The sequence below is a fragment of the Electrophorus electricus genome, chromosome 8, assembly GCF_013358815.1.
Source record: "Electrophorus electricus isolate fEleEle1 chromosome 8, fEleEle1.pri, whole genome shotgun sequence".
Taxonomy (NCBI): Eukaryota; Metazoa; Chordata; class Actinopteri; order Gymnotiformes; family Gymnotidae; genus Electrophorus; species Electrophorus electricus.
In genome coordinates this window covers 5566427-5583644 of record NC_049542.1, presented here as the reverse complement: position 1 = coordinate 5583644, position 17218 = coordinate 5566427, and the positions used below count along the sequence as shown (strand labels likewise).

The 17218-nt window shown below is 44.9% G+C and overlaps 1 protein-coding gene across 1 annotated transcript in view; it reads left to right on the top strand.

Annotated features, from left to right (window-relative positions):
- Positions 1–17218, top strand: part of bach2b (BTB and CNC homology 1, basic leucine zipper transcription factor 2b) — a 76128-nt gene that overhangs the window by 40482 nt on the left and 18428 nt on the right. Inside the window, exon 2 of the mRNA XM_027014079.2 lies at positions 8917–9171. Coding sequence (XP_026869880.2) covers positions 8929–9171 — 243 coding nt within the window. The 5' untranslated portion in view covers positions 8917–8928. The remainder of the gene's footprint in view (positions 1–8916; positions 9172–17218) is intronic.

Here is a 17218-nt window from a genome sequence, read left to right as displayed (position 1 = left end):
CACGCAATCATGCTCTCACACATATGCACACATACAGACACACACACACACACACACACACACACACACACACACACACACACACACACATACATACACAGCGTGGGAGTGTTGATGTGGGTGGTTTTATGTGTCACTTCTTTCCTATGGGGAGAATTTCCATCAGTCTCTATTTCCTGTGATGGGTTTGAGTTTTGTATAATATTTAGGAAAGTAATATTACAGTTTTTTTTACATCTGTACAATTTCATGCATTCAGAATCCTATAAACACCTTCATCAAATACCAAAAGCTGTCACTGAGTTTGAATCAAGGCCATCAGGCACCTGCTGACTACTACATCTTTGTGCTGGTTTGTGTTTTTGAAATTGCACAAACTCAAACATTGCACATGGTGCTTGTTGGATTTGTTTATTTGCTTGTTTGCTTGTTTTTTCATGCATGCGCTTCTTTGTGTGTGTGTGACCTGGTTATGGAGATTGAAGAATGTGCTCCCGGTGAGGATTAGCTTGGCTGATGGCTCGGTGTGATCCTTGCTGACGGAGTCCCCGGCAGTGCCCACTGTTTGAGACAATGCTTCCTCCCAGTCTGAAGAGGAGATAGACGAGATTAGCCTCTATCCTGTCTGCCTGCCCCAAGGCGAGAACACTTAGGTGCAATATCAGCACTTCCTGAACTGAACATGAGACAGTTGTTTTTTTTTCTTGCTGCTTTGTGTTTGTGTGAAACCAGTGGCGCTTTAGACATTTTATCTGAATAAATCTGGTATTTGCAGCTCAGTCAATGTAATATGTAACAAATGAGTGGCGGTGAATGTATCAGGCTCTGAGCAGGAGTAATTCAGGTTGGTGTGCTTGCAGAATGAGTGACTAGTAGCAGAGAATTCCACCCTGTTTGTCTGTTTCTGCCAGCCAAAATGGCAATGTTCTGAGTCATAGCCGACAGACTACTGAACTCCCATACAAATGGGGTGTGTGTATGATTACACTGCAAGGCAGCATGGAGTCAAAAACACTACTGCATCTATTTGTCTAACTGGGTTCGCTTGTGCAGTGGTAAATAGCAATACAATTTGGACCACACTTGAGCTATGCATAATGTCTTAACTACAAAGAAATATTTAAAAGAGCCAACACATAATTCTTTGTGTGTGTGTGTGTGTGTGTGTGTGCATGCGCGTGCGAGTGCATCTGTGTGTGCGTCACTAGTTCTGTCTGTTACCATATAAGATAGGCTCGTGAGTCATGCTGTTTCTGCCCTGCAATGTGGGAAGTCATGATTCATCCAAGCTTGCTGAGCCTAAAATACTTCGACACACACACACACACACACACACACACACACACACACCAGCAGAGCTCTGTCATTGCTCACTGTGGGGGCCTTAGTGTATCTTCTGCTTTGTTTGAGTACAAGGAGCCTGGACTTTCTTGTCATCCAGATCTGGAACGTCTCAGCTGACCTAGAAGCTCCTGCTTTAACTGGGTGGAATGTCAAAGAGTGAGGTTGCACTACTGTAGCTTTCTGAGGTAACAGCTTGCTGGTCTGCCTATTGGTCTGTCTGTATTGTTGTTAGAACAACAAGTAAGGGAAGTGGGGTATGTTTTGTGCTGAGAAACACTTGGTATCCTGTGTTAAAGAGTCATTCTTTGTTATGATGCATCCTTTATAGTGCATGTTTTGATGTTGTGTTCCAAAGAGCTTGTTTATAGAACATGCCATGAATTAATCTGCACATCTTTTGAGCATGTTGCAGTGAGTAGCAAACACCAGTTTTTGCAGCTGCTAGAAATCTTGAAAACCATTAGCTGCAACCAGTCTACTTTACATTACATTACTTTACATCCTAACAGCTCACTGTATGGGTTTGCTCCAGTTAAGCTCAGTGTTTAAGATACTTGACTTGTAATCAGAAGGTTGCTGGTTCAAGCCCCACCACTGCCAAGTTGCCACTATTGGGCCCCTGAGCAAGGCCCATAACCCTCAGTTGCTCAAGTTGTGTTTAGTCATAATGTTTAGTCGCTTTGGATAAAAATGTCAGCTAAATGCCATAAATGTAAATAAGTATAGCTGAGAGAGAATGACCTGAGGTTTCTTATACACTTAACATTTTGGTGCAGGGAGATAGTGGTTGCAGCCCAGCAGTCATTTAAAACAGAAATTTGGCCTCTGATAACTACAGGCACTCACTCTGCTCCTCACTGCAGGGGAACCTTCTTTCATTCAATTTAGCTTTAGTTTTAGCATGGTTTTTACTGTGATTATTTTTTTTTTAACTAGGAGACACCTTAACTTGACCTATTTATATGATAGCAATGTCAGGCAGGAGCTTCTGCAATTACAGAGCAATCAAATTACTTCAACCCTGTGAGCCACGTTTTGAACAGCTGTGGTTAACAGTCATGAAACTTCACTTGGGGTTTGCTGTCAATCCGATAACCCCCGCCATTCACACATCCCCATCCGATTGACAGGTGCTCAGACATCAGCAGTCATGCCTCCAGAACAGAGACTCCTGGGTAAGGGTGTGTAAATGCTCACACGCTAGCTGCAGCTGAAACACTGGCTGTAAAATAATGGCTGGTCTCTCTCCAGTCGATACCAGGAGGTGACTGCTATCCCAGGCGAAACTGAACACCTTGTGCATGATCTTGAGAGCTCTGAGCAGGAGTTCCCATTGTATGCCTTTGCTAATGGCCAAAATTTTACCCAGATTTGATGATGTAGCAAACTTGACCTTTACGCTACAAGCTACATGGTGATGTTTCTTTTTATGTAACCACACAGGAAAGCCCCAGTAAAATATGAAAGACAGCAAACAATGTCCTCCCTCCATTTTTTTTATGTCAATCTTTTTATTTATCTGCATGGCTCATGCTCATTACACTCTCTTCCTCTCCTTTATTATCCTCATCTATCTATCTATCTATCTATCTATCTATCTATCTATCTATCTATCTATCTATCTATCTATCTATCTATCTATCTATCTATCTATCTATCTATCTATCTATCTATCATGTAGTCGCTAATATTGAAAGTATTGTGCACTTTTTCAGTAGGCTGTTAAATCAGGGTGATTGTTTTGTTGGTGTGTTGGAACTTTGATCTATAACTTTGTGGGGTCTATACTATAGAACCTTAGTTTTTAGAAAACACAGATCCATACACAGGTCCCCACACAGGTGTCCACACACAGGTCTACACATACACAAGTCTGCACACACGTCCACACACAGGTCTACACATTCACAAGTCTGCACACAGGTCCACACACACAGGTCTGCACATTCACAACTCAACAATCAGGTCTACACACAGGTCCGCACACACACAGGTCTACACATTCACAACTCTACACTCAGGTCCACACACACACAGGTCCACACACACACAGGTCTACACATTCACAAGTCTGCACACAGGTCCACACACACAGGTCCACACACAACGGTCTGTTTGTCTAACTGGGTTCACTTGTGCAGTGGTAAATAGCAATTTTACAGATTTAAAATAGCAACAGCAAGATTTTTTGCAACAGTGTGAACCATATAATCATGTAAGAGTCCACCAATAAAGTCAATAAAGGGTCTTTTTGTGTAAGTGACATTTGATTGACAGTGCTGGATGCAGTTTAATCCAGTTGTTAACATGATGCTTTTTTGTTGAGAACTGGGCTGAAATCAGTTAAGCAGCTGAATAAATAACTCCATCTTTTCGCTACACTGATTTGTCAAACCTACTGGTAGCTACAATTATTGCCCCAATTTAAGCAGTAATTATATCATAATCTGAGCATATTGTCACCTCAGTCAGTAACTGGATAAAAAAACAAAAAACTGCTCACTCATTTCAAGTACAATCAAAAACATCTGGCAGAATGTCTGAAAATATGTCTGGTCTCATGATTTCTTTCCGCAGTTGTTGTTTACTGAGAACTTGACGTTAATGCACTCCTGCAAAGAGCTTGCAAATGGCAAATGACCAGTGATTTGTTCCTTAAAGCAAAAAAAAGACACTAATTTATGGGAACAGCAGCCGTTTCAGTCTCCTACCAACAGGCGCTGCCGCATGCCCTATAGCCTACCTGGTAAAGGTGTCTGATATTTTCAGATTTCCACACGTGACATCTCTGCTCCCGTATATCCTAATTAGATCATTACCAAATGATCCAAAGAAATTATGATACAATTGGTGGTTCTGTAATGTGATAGAGTGACAGTGTATAATAAAGTGATCACAAACACACACATTTGTTTTTAGGATGTGATGTCAAAAATGTGAAATATGTATATGGCATATATAAATGTAGATGTAAAAATCGCTTTACATAGTCAGAATCATTTTCCTTGTCCTAAGCAGGTAGTTATTTGGTTTTCCTGTATTGTGGTGACATTCTGTACTTCGTGGTAACAAACACTAAGTGAGTGTGTGTGTGTGTGTGTGTGTGTGTGTGTGTGTGTGTGTGTGTGTGTGTGTGTGTGTGTGTGCGTGTGTGTACGTGTGTGTGCGTGCGTGTACGTGTGTGTGTGTGTGTGTGTGTGTGTGTGTGTGTGTGTGTGTGTGTGTGTGTGTGTGTGTGTGTTAGGAGGAGAGGCCACTCTGCTCACACTGATTCATCTGCTTTAATGTTGGCTAACCATGAAGATTCACCCTGCTGGCCTCTTTCTCTCCACCTTCTGTCCGTGACAAGCAGCACTGTACAGCTAGTTAACTGTTCCAGTGTTCAGGACAAGCAGCACTGTACAGAAAATTAACTGTTCCAGTGTTCCAGTGCTCCTCATAACTCCAGCAGCAAGCTGCTCTTCTATTTGTACAGGTTATGAAGTAGTAATGATAGTAATCTGGCTTTTTTTTGGGGGGGGGGGGGGGGGGGGGGGGGGGCCAATGACTATTAGAAAGCTTTTAACTCAGTTCTGCTAGCAGACCGTGTTAGGCACACTGTCTGCAAACTCATAAAAGCCTGTAGGCACACAGTCATGAGCTCCAATAAATGTCCATTACAATCGTTACAACACACTGAGATGCAACAGTTAAAAGGCTGCCATTAGTGAGTGTGCATTTTTTTGTGCCTGTGTGTGTGTGTGTGTGTGTGTGTCTGTCTGTCTATCTGTCTGTGAAGAGGCAGGATTAGTCATAGAGCGTGATGATTAATGCCTGGCAGTGTTGCGATGTAATGAGCCATTAAGTATGTTTCAGCGGCAGGAGGGTACAAAGACATCCAGAGCTCTGTGTTCCATGCTGTACACAAAACTGGAGAGATCCTGCAGGATCACAGCGCTACCTGTTCTCTCTGAAAGCCATTGAAAGCCATCTGATGAACCTTTGCTCAGTTATCACTCATTCCTTTGATCATTATTTTTATTTATAGAGTGCAGTATGGGTCTTGGCCCTAAACAAGGTCTCCCAAGTCACTCAAGGGGGGAACGCTTGATAAACAGTGAACCCAGTCCTGTGGGGGGCAGTAGAACTGCTCTCCAGTGGCCACTGACACTTAGCCAAGGAGGCTGTTGCCATGACATCCACATGGGGGTGGGGGGTGGGGTTGAGCAGGGCGTGATACCACATATGTTTGATATTCATCAAATGGGTTGTGTGAATGCGTGTGTGTGTGTGTGTGTGTGTGTGTGTGTGTGTGTGTGTGTGTTTGTGAGAAGTAGCTGCTTTGTTCTGTCAGACACACTGCTCTGTCACATCTTCACAGCTCATTGGATGGGGGGCACATATCATGAAGCACATCAAGATTTTGTCACACACATGTATACAGACACACACACAAACACACACACACACACACACACACACACACAAACTCACACACTCTCTCACTATTAAGGAAACATCAGTATCACCACCTGCTTCCTGTGCTCATTATAATTGCCTAAAACCCCTGATAGGAGTAATTGCACCTGACAGTTCTAGTGTTGTTCCTGCTGCTCCTTCCAGAGCCTGTCCTGCACTGGTACGCTTGTGCTGCTTTTGACTGGTGTTTGTAAACCCCTGTGATGAACTTTAAAGCTGTTTTGTTTTATGGCAAATTTCTTATTCTGTATTTAACACAAGGCCCTTGACTATGGAGTTCAGTGGAACTTTCTTGCTCCATTGTGAAAGGATCCAATTCCAATGACCAAAAAAAAAAAAAAACTAAACCCACCCACCCCACTTTTCTTAAGATCACTATTGGCTGTAACTGCTACAGCTCCATGATTTTGAGGAAAGCAACACACCTCTCAACTCTCTCTTTGCCTTTGGTTTTACAGAAGAACCTCAGCATAGCTATAAGATCAGCAAGGACAAGCACTGTGACACAGGGCTAAAGATTCCCTGTAGAGAGGCAGGGACTCCTACAACCAGAAGAAATCCGCCTTGTCTTATTGTTAGTTAGATCTGGGAAAGTCTTTTTAGGAAAAAAAAAGGCTGCTCATGCTTTAATGGAAAAGTTAAACTGCTTGCATTTAAGCTCATGTTGTAATACACTGAGATCAAGGTGTAGTGTGCATGCACACACACACACACGCACACACACACACACACACACACACACACATCTCTCTTCCACTTCATTTTCTATGTCTGCACATCAAAATCAAAAACATATTAATACATACCAAAAAAACTCAATACATAAAATTCACTGATGGTGTTTACTGTATTGTTATGCACTCTTATGAAGCAATATGTACAAAAGGTGAATTTATAAGCAATATGTATCCACCGACATGTATGAAAGTTTTCCTAAACCTGGCACATTGTTAATGAGCTTCAAGGAAAGCAAGCATCTACCTGAGGGTTTAGCTGCTTGGCCCCTTTTATACTCAGCTCCGCTGATCTCGGATCAGTAAGAATACTGCTCCAACTCTCCGCGCCATGGAGCAGGAGAAGCAGAACGCCAGCGACAGCTGTCCAGAATCCATCACGCTTCTCGCCTTTGATCTGCACGGCAGCATTGCTCACAAAGCCGGCGTAGCCGCTACGGTTTTAGCGGGAAAGGAGGAAAAACTCGGTCAGTGTAAAGGAGATCAGAGCGAGACGTTGGGTGGGGGTTGGGGCTCGGTGTGAACAAAAAGACAACCCTACAGTTCTAATCGGAGCCCAGCCCCAACTAGTCGTTTGTGGTGAGCTTGTGTGTGAGCTTGTCTGAGTTTGCGTTATAGCCGCTTCTCGCTGCTGCAAAGTCAGGATATTCCGGCAAGGAAAGTGCATTCCGGGGGCTGAGACAGTGTGTTTGGGTTCTTTCAAACCTTGCAACCACATCTGGAAACCTTATTCTTGAAAGACAGGCCATTATCCTTCTCAGCCAGGGGCGGGACACGCGGAGTGTAGGGAGGGTGCCGAAAAAACACAACACGAAAAAAGTAATTGCAGCGGCTAGCCGGACGGCTGCCGCGGCCGTCTGGACGCAGAGGCGTTTGGGTAGTCGCCACTGAGATCCGTTCTCATCCAGAACACGAGCTGGATCTGGTTAGTGTTTTTCCCTCCCTACACCACCGGCATTCATGTGCCAGTTGCACATGTCTGTGGACTAGCAAAAGCATGCTAACAGCTGCTGAACTGAGCACGAACAGCCACCGCGGTGATGGTGCAGAGGCACAACTGTGGTAGCCAAACCCTGCAACCAATGCTGCTTAATATCATGGAATCAGTGATGAAACTTGAAAGTACAGCAAGTTATCAACCAGCTGCAAGCTGATTGGTCTAAAAGGCCTGCTATGAATGGAGCAGCCCTGTTTCTGCTTAGTTATCTCCGTTGAATAAGGTGGTTTGGCCTAGTGGGTTAGTCAGCAGAAATGGGTGACGCTTGATCTCTCAGCTGCATGCAAGCTCTAGAAACACAGTCACGACTACAAATAGAGTCACCGCAAATTCTCTACTTGTGTTTGTTTGTCCTCATTTCTTTCTCATCATAACCACAACACACCCCTCCCCCGACACACACACACACACACACACACACACACACTCACACACACCCACACATGTCCGCGGTGCAGCTTGCAAGTTTTTTTCAGCTCTGTGGTTTGGGTTAGGAGACCTGGAGCTGGCTTTTGGCGTGCTGGTTCCATTCTGCAGTGCTGGAGTTTCCGTTAGCTTGTTGCTGTTTTCAGTGACCCGGGGCGGCTTTCCATCGAGGCCCTGCACAGCATGGACAACGTTGGGGCGGGCGGGCAGCCGAGGGGCACCCTCCACATTTCCGCCCCGCCTACAAGATGCCCTTGGGTGTTATGAATGCGGAAAAATGGCTTGTGTGGGTGAGTTGTAGCGAGGGTTGAGATGGAAGCAAAGTCCTGTTTGTGACGGGACAGGAGGGTGGTGGCTCTGGGGCCACATCAACACTGGGGGTGGGTGAAGCATTCAGTCATGCCCACATCACGGCGGCAACTGAAACTGGCCACACATGATGTAAATAGTTTAGTATGTTGTGGAAAAAGCTGGCTGACTGAGAGCGGAGATCATTTAGCTTCTGTAGGAAAATCTCCCCCTCAACCCCAAAGTCATTCTCTCGTCTCTTTTCGGTAAAATGGGGTGGAGGGAGGGGGGGGGGAGTAATAACACAAGCACAGACAGATTGAAGCTGAATAGTTGAATGACAGCACACACACACACACTGTACATCTCCTTTTGCTGCCATAAGAAGAGAAGGGAGAATGAATGTGTGTGTGTGTGTGTGTGTGGGGAGGGTGTGGGGGCAGGGAAGGTCTGAACTTATGTCTGTATGCTCACAATAAGAAAGTGCTTCTGGCCTTCTTTACATGTTGCCTCAGGAGGGATGTGGGTGTGAGGGTGTGTATGTGCGGGTCACCGTACTGCTACGGTGTTGCTGATGTTGTTCTCTCCCTCTTTTGCCCCCTCTCTTGTTCTCTCTTTCTCCCCCTGCCCCATCTCTCTCTCTCTCTCTCTCTCTGTCTCCCCCTGCAGGGTGAGAGCGGTATGTCCGTGGATGAGCAGTCTGAAGCCCCCATGTACGTGTATGAGTCGAAGGTGCACTGCGCTAACATCCTGCTAGGCCTGAACGAACAGCGGCAGCAGGGCCTGCTCTGTGATGTCACCGTGCACGTGGAGGGCAAGGAGTTCCGTGCCCACCGCGCCGTGCTGGCCGCCTGCAGCGAGTATTTCCTTCAGGGCCTGGTCACCCACGGCAACAAGGAGCTGGTCTTTACCATGCCCGACGAGGTACTGAATACACACAGATGCGTTCGCTATGTTGCCTGTGATGTGAAAAAGTGTGTGGTTACACTAGACGAAAAAACATTATCTTGTATACCAAGACATATATATTTTGCATATTGACCCAGTAGCACATACTCACTCACTTGAACACTCTCTCTCTCTCTCTCTCTCTCTCTCTCACACACACACACACACACACACACACATACACACACACACACTCACAATTTGCACTCCTGTGAACATATGGGATCCTGTACACTCAAGCAGACATGCTTTGGATGTGTAGGCTGACTTGTTATATTCGTGCACCAGAGTCTGTGTGTGTCAGCAGCTGGCGTGTGTTAGAAGCTTTTCCCCGTCCAGTCAAGTAGTCTCAGATCTCCCATCACATCCTTATGTTCTGAAGAGGCAGATCATGCCCAGGACACTGGTAGAAGCTCAAACACATTCCAACTCTCACCCTCCGTCCAGCTTTGATCAGGGCCGGGTTTCCCCAAAGAGAGATAAACAATGGTGTTTGTGTTTCGATGCTTTCGGAAAACTCCGCTCGGTTTGTGCCACCACAGGGGAGAAACGTGATAATTGCAGCAAGGCACTTAATCTCATTGTTCATAGCGACTGTGTTCACTTTGTGTGCATGTGTGTGTGTGTTTGCGTGTGTGCTTTGTGTAGTAGACAGTACTGTACGAGAGATCAATAACAGGTTACTGTACTGTATGAGAGATCAATAACTGAGGTTACTGTATTGTATGAGAGATCAATAACTCAGGTTACTTAACCTTTTTCATGCACATGTAGATGAAGGCAGTGTGGGCTTGGGCACCTTTTGGAAGGCTCCAAACACACACACACACATACACACACACACGCATACACACACACACACACATATACACACAAACACACACTCACAGAGAGAGAGAGGGAGAGATAGATAGATAGATATAGAGAGAGAGAGAGAGAGAGATAGATAGAGAGAGAGAGCCATCCAACTACACAAATGCTCTAAAATAGGCTGTCTCCTTGTCACGGGAGTCTGCTGTAATTACAAGTGAGCTCATTAACATACGCATTTATTGCGAAAAGACATCTGTCGTAGGCCTCCTCTCTTTTCGTCGCACTGTTCACCGTGAAAGCTATGTGGAGTGTGTGGTGTAAGGGGATCGAGGCCCCTCAACAAAGCCGTCACTCTGGAGCAGCATATGCTTTGTTAAAACGAGGTCTAGTGTTTCTCAGCTCAAGCACGAGCCCCGGGGGAGCAGATCCTTGCGAAGTAACAGAACGGCAAGCGACTTCTCTGCCCCCGCCACTTTATCTCGCTATTTATTATTTATTCATCCCTCGCGCCGACACGCAGGTGCGAGTTCGAACGATGGAGAAAGTGACATCCTTCATAAAGGAGAGGAGCGGGAGGGTGGTGCGAGAAGACACCAATCCCCTAGAGCTCGTCTTCACCTCTGGTGTGAGAGAGAACGTGTCGTTCCGCAGCAAAACCGAAGTGGTGTCTCGGTTTCACCACACTTCCCGCTAACTGTCTCCACGAAGGATCAGCGCCGCCACCAGACATTACACCGCCGTTAATGAGTGCACGAAATGAATATTTGCCACTGGCAGTCGGCGAGTAAAATTAAAGACCTGAAAAGGCACGGTGTAGTTTTCACATAACAGAGTTCAGGCGCAGGCTGTGTCATTCAGCAAAACGAGATGCTGGAGGAAGTTGTAATGTCAGCATTTGAAATGCCCTTTGTCTCTCTCGCTCTCTCTCTCTCGCTCTCTCGCTCTCTCTTTCTCGCTCACTCGCCATCCCACACTCCGCTGTGGTCAGAGAGGCAGTTAATGTGATACTAGATCTGTCGTAACTTCTCAAAGCGATGTGAGGCTGAATGTATGTGCTGTGTTTATGCCTACAGAAGACTGCCCTCTGTGTGTTGGAGGGGGCAACTAATAGCAGGTGGGGGCTGTGATGCGGCACCACTAGGGTGGAGGTGGGTGTGGGGGAAGAGAACACACAGCAGATGAAATGTGAAACAAAGATCACCCTCCTCTGTTCTCTTCACCCCACCCTCTCTCTCTGTCTCTCTCTCTTCTCATGACCCCCCCCCCCACTCTATCTCTCTCTTTTCACGACTCTCACTCTGTCTCTCCTCCCTTCTGATGACCTTATTTATTGTTGAACGGAAGGGACTGCGTTGGGTTAGTGACATCATCTGTGTTAGCCACCGTGTGTGTTCAGCAGGGAAACAGAGAGGGAGGCTGTTAATCGGCTCTTTGTTTGGAGTCCGATTCTGAACAGAAGCAGGAAAAAAAAAAACATCACTCGCGTCCCTCGTCGAAGAGGGAGGTGAACTGGTGTTTGTCCCAAAGGGGTGCTCTGGAATTCTCCACGGTGTATCAGCTACTCCAGAATCAGAATGACTTTTTAAAAATTCATTCATAAAATGTCAACCCTCGTCACTGAACTGTGGCTTGAAGACTGAATGCATGTCTCTGGCTCTTGAGAACTCGGTGCTGGAGCTCTGGTAAGGTTTCTGCTTTGCATTAGCAGTCATTTGCAGAAGATCGGGAATCCGGGTGTAGAAGGGGCGGTGACCAGGGAGGTGACACAGCAGTGTTGAAGAGCTTTGCGGAGCACACAATAGCGGCGAGTGGGCAATGCATTAGTTAGGGGGGTGGGCTTAAGACATGGGCTATTTCCCCAAACTCCGGTTAGTTTTTAAAATGGCCAGAACTGACCAGTGGTCCTGCTGGTGCAGGTGTTTACCTTCATTTCACAGCTTGCACTATGTGCCGCACAGAGCTGTATGCAAAATAAAAGTCCTACAGTTCTCTACTGTAACCATTTACTAAGTTCATAGCAAGGCAGATTCTACCAGGCTGACGAGACAAAACCCATGGCAGTAAGAAGAGTGAAATGTATGTGAGAAATCTTCTTCTAAACCTCCTTGTATGAAGGAAATGACAAACGGGTCTCAGAGCGGGCTTGTTGCCAGTCTATCGGCAGATTCTGATATGACCTTGATGTGTGCAGGTTTCAAATTCAGTCGGATTGCTCAAAATAGACCACATATCAGTGGAGATCAATGGGCTCTCTTCACCATCTCGCTCTCTGTCTCTGTCTCTCTGTCTGTCAAGTCCAGTCAAGATGGCTTTATTGGCATGACTTTGTAAAATACAATATTGCCACAGCATTGAATATGTTTACATTTTTAACTTCACAAAATCGCTTCTCTCCTGCTGTCTCTGTCTGTCTTTATCATTCATCCTCTGTCTCTTTGGCATGGTCCAGCGCAAATAATATTAACTGTGATTATGACTCTTTCAAAGCTAGCTATTTAGCTAATCTATTCTCTCTCTCTCTCTCTCTCTCTCAGTGCATCTCCCTCAGGTTTATCTTCTTTTTCATGTCTGTTCTGTTCATCCATTTTTCGTTCCCTCATTCGCTTTGTGTGATTTATGCTTTCACTCATTGACCTTTCTGCCCTCCTGTCATGCACACTTTGTTTTTAACTCTCTCTCTCTCTCTCTCTCTCTCTCTCTCTCTCTCTCCCCCCGCCCTCTCCGTCTCGCGCTCTCTCTCTCTCTCTCCGTTTTTTTTTTTTTTTTTTTTTGGTTTATTGAATGCAGCTTCAAATTTGTGTGAGAGCTGACTTTGAGAGAGATGGGGGGGGGGGGTGAGAAAAGTGAGGGAGAAAATGAAAGAGAAAGGGAGATGTAGAGAGAGAAAGTGAGGAAAGGCGTGACAGAGAGAGAGATGTAGAGTGAAAGAGAAAGGGGAAAGAGAGATGGAGAGTGAGAGATGGAGAGAGAGAGATGGAGAGTGAGAGATGGAGAGAGAGAGATGGAGAGTGAGAGATGGAGAGTGAGAGATGGAGAGTGAGAGATGGAGAGAGAGAGATGGAGAGTGAGAGATGGAGAGAGAGAGATGGAGAGTGAGAGATGGAGAGTGAGAGATGGAGAGTGAGAGATGGAGAGAGAAAGAGTCTATGTGGTGTGCCACAGTTAAAGCTCCATGGCCAAGCAGTATTACTATGATTCAGCAGCGGTGTGTGTGTGTGTGTGTGTGAGAGTGAGTGAGTGACTGAGTGAATATAAAAACCCACACACTTATATCAAAGCATAAAATTGATTCTAGCTTCTAGCGCGACCACGTGCCATTCAGAGGTGTGAACTTCCAACAGTGTTGTTTTACACTAATTGCAACACTGGAATTTCAGCTTTACTCTCTCTTGAGTGATGAGCTTTGAGTTGCCCTGTGTTATCAGCCCTCTTTGATAACACCTCTTCTGTCTTCTGTTGTATTGCCCCTGTCAGAAGAAAACCTTGTAACTTCACATCCTCAACATGTCATCATTTTGAGCTAATTATCACAAAACATACAGGTGTTTAGAGGTTGTGTATTTTTAGATCTCACAGGTGGAAGGTGCCTGGTGGGTGTTGACTGACGCTGAAATTGTTCGGTGTAAAACTAAGAAATGACAATGAGATGTTTTACCAGCTCATGAAAGTTATTATATATGTCGTCACACACCACGCAGCCTCATGCTACAAGCTACTCTTTATTATGGCAGAACTGTGGTGTCACGGTCAGTTGTCTGGACTATGGTCAAGTATGATAAAGGCGAGGCTCCAACCTCCCCATTCCAACCTCAGTGATTCTGATGTCATCAACATACAATGAAGAAAGAGATCTGGGAGATGTTTGCAAACCAAACCTGTGTCCTTCTGGCCATCTCACAAGATATAAGTAAATATATATTTTGGAAAACAAGCACGAATCATTTACTTTTTTTTTTTATTGTGTTAATGTTTATTAGCACCAACGTTTTATTTTATTAATAATTATTTACATCTTATATTTAGATATGTGTTATGTATAGGTTTTTTTTTTCATGCAAATAAATATATTAATAGCATGTGTCATTTAGCTTTTGCACATCACTGTGTGAGCAGTTTATCTAGCACTGGGATGCACAGCCTCCTATTGTGGGGTGCTTTGGGGAGGAGCCAGTAAACAGTGTGTGTGATGGGGCCTTGGGTGGAGCGGGTGGAGGGGCTATGTTTGGGCAGGTGTGGAAGGGAGACACAAAGAGAGGGAAGAGAAGGAGGGAGAGAGGTGACAACCAAGGATTAGAGGAAAAAGAGCAAAACAGAGGACACACACACACGCCATGCATACAGACACATACACGCACGTTTGCACAGTATCGGACATAAATATCCACTGCTGGAATCATGCTTTAATTCACAACAGTGTAGTGAGGCAGGAAGGTTGGGGTAGGTGTTTCTCTAACCCTCCTAACATCACACACCTGTATCTCTGGGGGGGTCAGGGTTGTGCAGCCTGAACGTATTACAACGTCCCTCTTCCACACTGCCCCACCTCCTGAGCAGCAGATAGGCGGATGAACAACTGTTCATTGTTACAGCTCTGAAGAGATGAAGTCTTAGCGACTTATCTGCGTAGTTTCACATTTTTTGCACTCTGAAGTTTTCTAACTTTTTTAATTGGAGGTAACCGTCTATTAGAAGCCGTCTTATCAGTCAGGCACGGCTATCGGAGAGCCGACAGGAGAAATGGCGTAGTGGTGTAATAACATTTCTTTGGCTGCTGGATCGTCAGACAGACAGCTTCAGGCCTTTGGAAGATGTCCGTGCCTGACCGTTACCTAAAATCAGTCCGGGCTGTGTTGACTGCAGTTGGTTCTCGTCGGCGCTGCCTTGACCATTTGTGAATCAATGTCAGCTCTGAGGCAGAGCTTTGAATTGGTTTTTCAGTCTAAAAGTGACTCAGAACAAGAAAATATACAGTATACATAAACTCAGTATACAGTGGTTTCCTTCAGAGTTCTTTTGTGCAGGTGCCGAACACGCATGTGTCGTTCATCAGCCGTAGTCTGTTTGGTGTGTTCTATGCACAGGCAACGAAGTGTGATAGAGACAACGGGGGTGATCCTTGGTCACGTGCAGCTGGTGTGAGTTCCTCAGTGTCAGGCTGACGTGTACCCAGCCCTTTACCTTCCGCAGAGAGCCGTTACACGGCTGACCTCGATCAGTCGCTGTGATCCACGCGGTCGTCCCATGCGAAGCCAGCTTGTTTCGGGCCCAGACAGAAGGCAACTGTCTAACACATGGTTGCCCTGCGTTTTCATATTTTGCTCCGGGGATACACCTGCACTGTAAACGCTAGTGTCTCAGCTAGTGTCATTCTCTAGTGTGCTGTGCTAGGAGCAGGGTTAATACTAAATTGGAAGCCGTAGGGCACACAACGTCCCAGACTTGTTATAAACTGGAAAATAAAACATGCTTTTCAGATTCCACTGGGCAACTTTAACTTTTTTTTTTTGCTTCCCAAACTGAAATAGGTGGACCGTTTATATTATGTATGCAAATCTGTTTTTAGAATTTGCTTTTCACACATGGTTTTCAAGTGTTTCAATTTGACATTAATTATATATTATTAATCCATAAATAATTCTGTTAATGTTTACAGATGTACTTCTGAAATGTCCCTGTATGAGTTTACCTATATTTGGGGGATGCCCAGGGTCCAGCAGTAGTCTGTAGCAACATAGAGGGATTCACTTTCCTTGGTACTTCTTTTCCATAATATATATTATGGCATGCGTATACTGTAATAAATACAATATGAGTGAAAGAGAAAATCTGAAAACATATTTGGATTTAGCATGCAAAAATACATAATAAACAGGTATACCTTTGACCAGTGTTATAGGTAAGCTTTATTGTTTGTATTTTTGTTAGTGATGTTTTTTTTATATTATTTATTTATACGCGATACTACACCTTTTTCTTGTGTTGGACTTTGATATATTAGTCTGCATTATTGATGCATGAAACCAATACTTTGTGTTGCTGTTTTGTAACCAAGTGCACATTCTGCAGCAGTGCTGTATGGACTGACTTTATTGCACTCTTCTTGCATAGATTTTTCTATGATTTCCTTGCCAAAAGTGTTTTGCAGAGGAAGAGTGTTTCATCACAGCAATTGCATTTATGATGTACAATAAAAACAACCTGCAATAAGTTGTCATCTGTAATCCATTCTAATATAATGGATCTGATCATCTTAGTGCCCTTGTTTCTCAGTTCTGTAAGGGAGCACGTCAGAGTAATGAAATCAGACACAGCCCCCTCTATTACGTCTGCACATGAAGGTTCCGTCAGGTTACTCAGCATATTTCATATAACAGTCGCCTTTTTCTACAGCCACTGTGTGTGTGTGTGTGTGTATGTGTTTTATGCACTCAAGCACCATTGTCATGCCTTCCTTTGACTCATTAACATTCATGACATGCAGGAATGTGCCAGAGCACATTTGCATAAATTAGCCATCTCGGCAATGGAGAGGTTAAAGGCTGATGTAGGAGCAGAGAGAAAGGAAGAGATAGAGAGAGAGTGAGAGTAAGAGTGTGTGTGTGTGTGTGTGTGTGTGTGTGTGTGTGTGTGTGAGATAGAGAGAGTGAGTACTGTGGGAGGGACATGTGCTTGTGTGTAAGAGAACTCTAATGAAGGGTATGGAGGGTGATGGGTTGAAAGCATTCCCTGCCCTGCTCATGGAGATGATTATTCTAGTGGAATTCCTGAGTACTGCTTGTAAATTGTCTGAAGGTGTTAGAGGCTCTTCTTATAATTTACTGCACTGTTATGATATGGCCACTCAGAGAGAGTGAGCGAGAGTGTGTGTGTGTTGGGGGAGAGTCCAGGTCTCCATTAGAATAAATGGCCCAGATCTGTCATGCTGATAAATGGGGGTCTTTGTGTGTGTATGGTAAGTGCTGTTAACGGCATGATGCTTCATATGTCACAGTCCGTCCCCTAATGAGCTCTACTTCCTCCATTTCCCCCTTCCTTCATCTCTCTCATTCCCTGGTTTTTGTTTTGCTGTTTTCTTTTTGTTTGCCATTTTCTCTCACTCTGTCCCTGTCTTTGTTTTCCTCTCCCTCTTCTGCAATCCCCCCTCTCTCTCCCTCTTCTTTCTCCTTCTTTTTCTCTTTCTCTGCCTCTCTTAGCTTGCCACACTAAACCT